A 10,678-nucleotide genomic window follows, 5' to 3' on the forward strand; every position below is an offset into this window, starting at 1 on the left:
TATCACTCCAGTGTTAATCTGCTAAATTGTAATTATTCGATTTATTGCCTACCTCATGCCTTTTGCACACATTGTATATAGATTCTCTTTTTTTTCTACCATGTTTTGACTTGTTTATTGTTTACTCCATGTGTAACTCTGTGTTGTCTGTTCACACTGCTATGCTTTATCTTGGCCAGGTCGCAGTTGCAAATGAGAACTTGTTCTCAACTAGCCTACCTGGTTAAATAAAGGTGAAATAAATAAAATAAAATAAAAAATGAGGTGTGAAACTATGATTTAGAAAAAGTCGCAAAAAAACACGTGCCATTTCCTGCCTTACTGCACAAGCAGGGCATCATTCACACGTGATAATACATAATTCACAAGTGATGGCTAATATTAACAAGGCTAATATTGTTACCCTTCAGAATATTCTTAATTTACATTTTGTTTTTACATATAGTAAATAATATGTGTTAAAGTTTTAGAATGGACCATAGTTATGCACCTGTCTCAGAACAGAGGCAAAAGAAAAAAGTGTCCTCTATGTACTTAAATAGCGAATGGTGCCTGCTTTTCCTGTGGCTTATTTTCATGCCAGCCAGGTAGGCTATACTCCTGTTGTAAAGATAAGCAATGTGCTTAATATTAGGAAAGTTGAGAAATAAATATAGTAGGCCTAGCCTATAGAAATCTGATGGGATCTTCCTCTTCAACTCTGTTTTCTCATGCAATTGCATAGCCTATAGAAATGTTGCGCAACATGAGCTCATGGGCTCTCATGAAGTGTTTGATTAGATGTTGGACTATATTTGCAATGATGTCAGAGTGATTAGAAGGACAATAGAGTGCTGAGTCCTGGTAGCAAGTTTGGCAGGCTACTAATGACCATCCGCAGCATCAGAGCAGCCTAATTACCGTGACTAAGCAGTCACATGGAATTTGACTGCCAGTCATGACTCGTGACAGCCGGTGTGGCGGTAATACGGTCACCGTAACAGCACTAGTCTCACACTGTTGGCAGTARGTGCACCTGATTCAGTTGCCAAAAAGAAAATAAAGTGCACTATAGGCCTCCGCTGGCCAAACGGATGGCTCGAAATGACCGTTAGCTACAACTAAGTTGATACTGTGAGATTTCAAAACATTTAAAAGCATGACTAGAGAAACTGTCAACAAATACAGCAAAGAGATGCTGTTATGAGTGAGTTCAGGTGTAAGTTCTTACTCAGCACTATCAACACTTTGTATTCAACACTTTTATAAGTTCTAAAATATGCGTTCTTCCTATTTCCACTCAGCACTACAAAAAGCACTGCAGCAGTAATGAATGAGTAGGAAAGTGTATCTATAGGCTTGCGTTGTTATTATTAGCGGCTTGTTCATAGGAGTAACAACATGAATTTGTGCATGAGGCRGAAATAATGTGGTGCGACTCGAGTTTAATTGGTTAATGTTGCATAGGGTGTTTTAAGTCATGTTTAAAAAAAAAAATGTGAGCGGTAGATCTCGGCTTGTGTTTTGAGTCAAAGTGATCACCAACCTATTGACTCAAAATAGCATCTCTGTTTTGTCCAAGTTTAAAAGTAGAACATTTTCAGCCATCCACTTCCTTATGTCTGAAACACAGGCTTCTAGCGAGGGCAATTTTGGGGCTTCACCATGTTTCATTGAAATGTACAGCTGTGTGTCATCCGCATAGCAGATGTTAATAAGTTAACATTATGTTTTCGAATGACATCCCCAAGAGGTAAAATATATAGTGAAAACAATAGTGGTCCTAAAACGGAACCTTGAATGTACAAGTTGATTTGTACAGAGCGACGAAAACCATTCACAGAGACAAACTGATATCTTTCCAACAGGTAAGATCTAAACCAGGCCAGAACTTGTCCGTGTAGACCATATTGGGTTTCCAATCTCTCCAAAAGAATGTGGTGATCGATGGTTATCAAAGGCAGCACTAAGTCTGAGCACGAGGACAGATGCAGAGCCTTGGTCTGACGCCCATTAAAAGGTAATTACCACCTTCACAAGTGCAGTCTCAGTGCTATGATGGGTCTAAAACCAGACTGAAGCATTTCGTATACATTGTTTGTCTTCAGGAAGGCAGTGAGTTGCTGCGTAACAGCTTTTTCTTAAATTTTTGAGAGGAATGGAAGATTCGATATAGGGCGATAGTTTTTTATATTTTTCTGGTCAAGGTTTGGTTTTTCAGAGAGGCTTTATACTGCCATTTTAAGTGAGTTTGGTACACATCCGGTGGTAGAGAGCCGTTTATTATGTCAACATAGGAGGGCCGAGCACAGGAAGCAGCTCTTTCAGTAGTTAGTTTGGAATAGGTCCAGTATGCAGCTTGAAGTTTAAAGGCATGATTATTTTCATCATTGTGTCAAGAGATATAGTACTAAAACACTTATGTTCTTTCTGATCCTAGGTCCTGGCAGAGTTGTGCAGACTCCAGGACAGCTGAGCTTTGGAGGAATACGCAGATTTAAGAGGAGTCCGTAATTTGTAACTTTCGTAACTTCTCAATGATCATGATCTTTCCTCAAAGAAGTTCATGATATTTACTGCTGAAGTGAAAGCCATCCTCACTTGGGGAATGCTGCTTTTAGTTAGCTTTGCGACAGTTTCAAAAATAATTTTGGATTGTTCTTATTTTCCTCAATTAAGTTGGAAAAATAGGATGATCGAGCGCAGTGAGGGCTCTTCGATACTGCACGTACTGTCTTTCCGGCTATCGAGACTTCCAGTTTTGGTGTGGTGCCATTTCCGTTCCAATTTCTGGAAGCTTGCATTCGGGCTTCGGGTTATTTCTGTATACCGAGGAGCTTAGGTTTTTATGACAAATGTTTTTAGTTTTAGGGGTGGCAAACTGTCATCTAGGGTACTTGCGCAAAGTTAACATTGAGGTTCCTCAGTTAGATGGTTAACTGATTTTTGTCCTCTGACGTCCTTGGGTAAGCAGAAGGAGTCTGGAAGGGCATCAAGGAATCTTTGTTGTGTCTGAGAATTTATAGCACGACTTTTTGGTGCTCCTTGGTTGGGTTCTGAGCAGGTATTATTAGTTGCGATTGCAAACGTAATAAATGGTGGTCGATAGTCCAGCATTATGAGGAAAACATTAAGATCTACACTATTTTTCCATTGGGACAAAACTAGGTCCAGAGTATGATTGTGGCAGTTGAGTAGGATCCAGAGACATTGTTGGACAAAACCACTGAGTCGATGATGGCTCCGAAAGCCTTTTGGAGTGGGTCTGTGGACTTTTCCATGTATATTAAAATCACCAAAATTTTTGAATATTATTCTGCTATGACTCAAGGTCCGATAAGAATTCAGGAATCAGTGAGGAACGCTGTATATGGCCCAGAGGCCTGTAATCAGTAGCTTAAATAAGTAATATGAGTAGGCTGACATAGATTTCATGACTAGAAGCTCAAAAGATGAAAACGTCTTCTTTTTTTTTTGTAAATTGAAATTTGCTATCGTAAATGTTAGCAACACTCCGCCTTTGCGGATGCACGGGGGATATGGTATTCGTGTGAGAGGGAGGCCTTCCATTTAACACAGTAAATTCATCAGGCTTTAGCCAGGTTTCCAGTCAGGCAATCACATCAAGATTATGATCAGTGATTAGTTCATGACATATACTGCCTTTGAAGTGAGGGACTCTAACATTAGTAGCCCTATTTTGAGATGTGAGGTATCACGATCTCTTCATAATTGGCAGGAATGGAGGAGGTCTTTATCCTAGTGAGATTGCTAAGGCAACACCACCGATGTTTAGTTTTGCCCAACTGGTTGAGGCACAGACACAGTCTCAATGGGGATAGCTGAGCTGACTACACTGACTATGCTAGTGGCAGACTCCACTAAGCTGGCAGGCTGGCGAACAGCCTATCCTATCCTTTATATTCTTTGCTAGTTACTGAGTTATTAGTAAAATGGAAATTTAAATTAGGCCAGTTATACATCATTTGTAGTTATCATTAGGGGAGTGATTTGATTCCTACAAGAGCACAAAACGTATAGATTTATAGCCATCTTTGAAAAGCAAGCTTTTTTTTGTCTTAAAGTTCCAGTGTTGTATTTTGAGACAGGCTTGAATAAGCTAAGTAGCCAATAGGCAGACGGTAGCATAATGTGTCTTTATTCTCTGTAATAATGGTATGGGAATAATAATGCTTTYTATTTTGGAAAGTGGTTTCTTGCATCAAACACCACAACATTTTCAGTCACCTTGTCTGAAGGGCAAGTGGATAAACGGGTTAATGTCAAGCCTTGCATGTTTTTTCCCCCAAAAGTCTCATGGAATGTAGGCCTACATTGAACACCACACATTGGCTGCTACTATATGCTGAATGATAGAACAGCTATTTCCATGTTAAAATGTTATGGGATGCATTTTCTCCATTGTTTTTAGGCCACTCTAGTAGGCCTACATTATGATCAAATAGCCACAGTAACCTACATTATCACTGTTAAAATTTAAAGCGGGTACAGCCTCAGTGTTCGCAGTAAACGCGTGCTGGAAGTTGCACAGAATTTTCACAACGTTCAAGTTTGCGCTCAGAAAATCAGAAATTTGCTCAGTGACGAAATTTTGGGGGGGTCACATTGGATACAAGTAAAAGGAAGGCTGTTATTGGTTACATCGCTTACTATGCCAATTTCTCTGTATAAAATGGGACATAACTTTTTAGGTCCCACGTTGGAACTTGAATATGTCTGTAAAGTATACTATGTTCAACAGTATATTTTCAATATTCATAAATTWATTTTATAAAATTGTTCTTGAAATCAATACTACTCATATTACAGAGCAGGCGATAAAGCTTCATTACACCAATTTTCACCTTGTAGCACATACAGATGAAACATTATGGAGTCTAAAATGACTTTAATTATTTCTCAATTATGCTTTAAGATACAAATGTCATGTCAGCAATTCTTCCTCAAAAGGACCGTTCTATGGATTACATTTCGTATTTTTTTTTTTTTTTAAGTGTTTGTTTTTTTACCTGGTTTCGTGAGGAATCACTCCATACCTGAGTTTTGTTATAGGCAAAGAGTTGTTTCCTAAATAGTTTATTTGCTACTGAGAATAGCTTTGATTTATCCACGTCTTTATGTCAAGGTCCTGTTTRGCTAATAGACTTTGTACAGAAAATAACAATTTGTCCTGCACCTTGTACAAAATCTTAATTAATGCCTTTAACCGTCCCAACCAACCCCCCCAAAAACGAAGGGCCTTTTTTCCAACTTAAGTATTGTTTGGTTCAGTGGACCTAACGATTGTCTGAGAATATGAAAAGTGTTCAGTTCAAATCAGTTAGATCAAATGCATAATGCACCTAATATTGAAAAGAATAGCCTCTAAGAGGGGATCAGCAGAACATCCGGTCTTCACTGTCCGATCCGCCAGAGAGCATACTGCTCAATACAGCCCTGCATTCAACACGAGACTCACTGACAAAGACCTTCGTGAGATTGAGGAATAGGGATGCAATGGATTGGTATTCAGACCTGTGGCCTGGATGTTGTAAGTCTGACCAGCCTTTTCAAGGTCAGAACGCTGGAGCTCCTCTGTCTCCATTGTCTTTGCTGGGCCGCAGACCAGGGGTTTAAGTCTTAATTCAGACTGCGGTTGCAGATTCAACACCATGTCTATGAGTAGCGTCTCTCTATTGCTGTTTCTCTCGCTCTCGAGTTCTTTCACAACAGCAGTGATTCCATTACTTTTTCCACTTGAAGAATGACATTGTGACATTGCAATTGCCGCAGTCAYGGTGTTTACTCTACGATTGGTGGGGGAAGCTAGACCAATCCATATGTATATCTCAGTGCTCAACAACGTGCAAAACAAAATATGGATGTGTAATTGCTGTCCTGTGATGTTGACGCTGTCTCCCCTGCCTCTGTCCCCTCCCCAGGTTTTGCGGGTGATGGCTAAGATCATGAGGGAGTGCTGGTACTCCAACGGGGCGGCCCGCCTCACCGCGTTGCGCATCAAGAAGTCCCTGTCCCAGCTCAGCCAGCAGGAAGGCATCAAGATGTAAACTAGAGACAACGCCACCTGAAAGTCTGGAATCTCAGTCCCCATCTGTGTGCTGTTCTCCTCTTTCTCTGAAGAAGGAGGGAGGGAGGTGATGGTACAATCAGGTGGGTGTGTTTCCCCGTTTATGACTCATTCCTTTAAGGCTGATTGGAGAGATTGTTTCTCTGCTCTCCTCTAAGATGGCATTAGAACATGGGTTGATTCCAGTGGATAACCTGGATAATACTCTATCTGGACTCTGGATGCAGAGACACAACCCCCTGACCCTGCTGTTGGTTTGCCTGACTGGTTGCAACAAGCCYATCTTTCTTACCCCCAACAGACACTACTTGACTTTTATTGGGACCTCCTGTAGGAATTCCATTGAAAATATTCTGAATTAAAGAAATAAGTTGCATTGAAAGAAAATATACATTTTCAAATACCTCTATCTGGTTATTTGTCAAAGTACTGCGGTCTGTGTTTATTTAAGCATTTCATTCAAACAGGATTGAGTGTTACTCATATGCATTTCTTTCTTTCACTCAACATCTTGTACCTTTTAACATTTATTTTACAGATGCCAGCTCCATAATTGTGTATACTTTTGTCAAGAAAAACTGGATATGACCTTTATCAAGACTTGTCAAATATGCAGTGAAATATGCAATATTTTATTCATTGCTATGTACTGGTAACTGACAAAATAAAGGAAACACTTGAGTAAATACAAAGTATATTGAAAGCAGGTACTTTAACACTGGTGTGRTTCCTGAGTTAATTAACCAATTAACATCCCATCATGCTTGGGGTTATGTATAAAAATGCCCAGTTTCCCATTATTTTGATTGCCATGGCCAGTAGAAGAGATCTGCCTTTGAAAGAGGGGTCTCAAAGGAGCATAGGGGGTTTAAAGRGTTTGTGAGTGTTTGACCAGATCTCAACCTAATTGAACAGTTATGGGAGATTCTGGAGCGGTGCCTGAGACCAAGTTTTCCACCTCTATCAACAAACCACTAAATGATGGAATTTCTTGTGGGAGAATATTGTCGCATCACTCCAATAGAGTTCCAGACACTTGTAGAATCTATAATGTGCATTGAAGCTGTTCTGGGGCTCATGGTGGCCCAACGCCCTATTAAGATGCTTTATGTTGGTGTTTCCTTTATTTTGGCAGTTACCTGTATATTTATTTCTTACAGTGTAAATATGAGTCGGTCAGAGGAAGCTGGTGGGAGGAGCTATGAAGTGACTGAATGTAATGGCTGGAATGGAATTAATTGAACTGTCAAACATATGGAAACCATGTTTGGCTCCGTTCCATTAATTCCATTCCAGCCATTGCAATGAGCCCATCCTCCTATAGCTCCTCCCACCAGCCTCCTCTGGAGTGAGTGTGTAGGCTGTACTCTATTCCTATGTATTTTGTGTGTGTATACAGGTGTACATACAGTACACCTAAGCTGATAGATATACTGAACAAAATTATAACACAACATGCAACAATTTCAAAGATTTTACTGAGTTACAGTTCATACAAGGAAATCAGTTAATTTAAAAAAATCATTACGCGCTAATCTATGGATTTCACATGACTGGGCAGGGCTCTTTTATTTCAGTTCATGAAACATGCGACCAACACTTTTACATGTTCTACATGTTGCATTTATCTTTTTGTTCAGTATAGTATACCTCTATTTTATACAAAGCACTCTTCATTCTTTCAACCATAACCATGAAGTGCTCTGAATCAAGGAGGTTCTCTGAAGGAATGGGTCCTCCCACTGCCATAGGAAGAAATGCAGTGGAAGTCAGGGTCATATTCATTAGGCACCAAACGGATTACCTGGACTTATCCAATAAGACCTTGTTTTTGTATTCCACCAACTAGTGCTACGATGTGCACTAATGAATACAATTAAGCAACACCGTGATACCAGTTTACCTTTCAATCTTCTCAGTAAGAATCAATCCTGGACGGTCTTAAGGGAAAGCATTGACGGAGCTGCATTATATACACTATTTTCTGTATATTTGTATTGCTTTTATGTGAATGAGTTTTCACATCTAGGGGCATAACATTTCAAAGAAGAATGTACTTTTGGATATCTTAGATTTGTGTACAGCTCTACCTTTTACAGTGAGAAAACCCCATTGAGACCTATACAGGTCCTGTAGTCGATCTTTCATTTGTTGCATGAATGAAAGACAGAACATTTTACTTTACTAGTTGGAGATTCATTATGCTGCTAAACATACAGATGTGATCATGTGACCTCCCTTATTATTTTCCAGTAGGACAGAATACAGAAAGGATAAYTAAGGAAATTCTGTAGGTCATCTGAGGTAGACATTGTTTCATATCTCTTCAGTAGCAATAAGTGCACTTCTGAGCATTGCTGCATAATTACATTTAAAAATATAATCTACACTAGTAGAATCGACTATAAAGTACTGTGAGGAGAGGTCAGATGAACGCTTGTCAAGTGCCATGGCATTTAGATTTGACCTGTAGGGTTCTTTATTATTATTTTTTGCAAAACCAGAGGTACATGCTGTATTCATATCTGCTACTGTGTTATTTGTTTTTGTCTTTTAGCAAGTTTACATCAACCTGCTTAAACCAAATCAAAACGCCCTTGAACTATTGTGCCATGCATGGAATGCATAATTGGTCAACTGGTCATTACAGAACAGTGTTGTCRATGGAAAAACAATGTGGTGTTTTTTCACATTCGTCACACTTGAGGTGAAGGATATTGCTGCTATGATATACAGTGTATGTTAAACCAAAAAAGTATTATTTTACAGTGGAACAAGAAATGCAACTGTTGTCATGACTCATCCAACAATTTTATTTTCTACGTCATTCCTCAGTCTCATCAGCAGCCTTTAACTTTTCTGACTCTCATAGAAACATCCAGGTATTTATCTTGGCAACATAAACAGCATCTGAGTCCCTACCAGCAAGGACTCCACTAACTATGATCACTATCTGCTAGTCTAGCTTTCACCAGGAACCTAGCATTTGCCCCCTCCCAGTGTCAAAACTATTTTACATTTTGATATTTCCTTTCCCAATTGTTCTGTAATCTATAAATGTGCTGTGACTTGTACTGTGTTTTATACCTGTATGTAGAGTGCCTTCAGAAAGTATTYATACCCTTTGACTTATTCCACATTTTGTGTTACAGCCTGTATTCAAAATGGATTACATTGGTCAGGGAGGTGAGAAAAAACAAAGTCCTTATTTTGAATTTGGACTGTAACATCAAAATGTGGAATAAGCCAAGGGCGATGAATACTTTCTGAAGCACTCCCCATTATTTTCAGTGAGTGGAATTGAATCCCCCAATTGCCAGTAATCGAGTATGTAGCCATCATTACACATACATGATTACGGTCGTCACCTCTCACTGACCTGAACTCAAGAACTCATTTGCTAAAGGAGAAGAGCCCTGCGGCGGTATGTACTGAATGAGATGCTCTGATTAGCAGAAGGGGAAAAATACCAGTGAGGCAGGCAGCGAAGAATACATATTTATTAGTGGGCTTCTGATGCAACCACAAAATTGGAAATTGATATTAAGCTCTGCTGTGTAGTACAGATTGTGAAACAGAATTAAATTAAATTAAAATACGCTTCTGGTAAGCAAACCATTCTGAAACGTACAGTATTTGAGGGAAAATATGAAGATTCCCTGGTCATCTTTATCACATATTGCACAGTAGCTGTAAAGTAGCTGCAGTATGTGCTATTACGTACTGGCTCCAGCAGAAGAAAGCCTTATTTCTCCCAGTGCCTATGTTTGACTTCTATTATATTATATGGAACCATGTTCAAAGTCCACCACATATTCTGCTGAAAAGGAAATGAAACAAAGTTTGAAACACAATCAAAAAAAGGAAACGATACCTCCTCTCGGCACACCAATGTTTTTAATTATAATTTACCTCAATGTACATAATACTTTTATCTTCCACTTTTGACATTCTATTTCTATGAAATGTCTAATTGAAATAATATTAATGCACATTTCTTTGTCAGTGGTACTCTGTATACGGTGTTTGTTGTGCCCATATGTTTAGGAAGTTGTCCTACTGGCTCGGTTTGAACAATCTCTTATTTGAGAATTGTTGATATTTGAAGAATGCTTTTCATCTCTTTAGAACCTTTTCAAGTTGTAGAGAAAGCCCCTGTACAGTTTCATATATACCATTTGTTTGGAGGGTCATGTTACACCACACATCTTTTCAGAGGTGTGTATTCTTTGCTCCCTAAGATAAAGTACATGTATGTGGTAAAGTGTTGAAAAGAATGAGCGCTCGACATAGGAATTCAGATGACATTGACTATTATTTCAAGTTTGTGTATAGTGAAGTAGGACGTTTTGTGAATAAATATATACACATTTTCTTACCTTGTGACATTTGTTTTTTTTCTTCTCTTTCAAAGAACCCATCTTCTGTGAGTGTATACATAAAAAATCACTAGTCATTCAGGTTCAAGTCATTCAGATTGTATGGCAAGTATTGAAGTATCCAGACAAACTAGAATTTAAATGCTTACTATAAATCTAAATAGTATAGCTTTGTCATCAAATTATTCTGTCGACCACATTTTCCCCTTTTACATGCTCCCCCCACCAACAG

At 38.9% G+C, this 10,678-nt stretch overlaps 1 protein-coding gene across 2 annotated transcripts in view; it reads left to right on the forward strand.

The window, feature by feature from the left end:
* Window positions 1–10,445, forward strand: part of LOC111979509 (TGF-beta receptor type-1) — a 113,583-nt gene extending 103,138 nt beyond the window's left edge. For both annotated transcript variants that reach the window (XM_024010101.2, XM_070448863.1), the window contains one exon: window positions 5,922–10,445. In XM_024010101.2, the coding sequence (XP_023865869.1) occupies window positions 5,922–6,047 (126 nt within the window). In that variant the 3' untranslated portion in view covers window positions 6,048–10,445. The remainder of the gene's footprint in view (window positions 1–5,921) is intronic.
* Window positions 10,446–10,678: the final 233 nt, after the last annotated feature.

The sequence above is a fragment of the Salvelinus sp. IW2-2015 genome, linkage group LG19 (assembly GCF_002910315.2).
Source record: "Salvelinus sp. IW2-2015 linkage group LG19, ASM291031v2, whole genome shotgun sequence".
NCBI classification, from domain to species: domain Eukaryota; kingdom Metazoa; phylum Chordata; class Actinopteri; order Salmoniformes; family Salmonidae; genus Salvelinus; species Salvelinus sp. IW2-2015.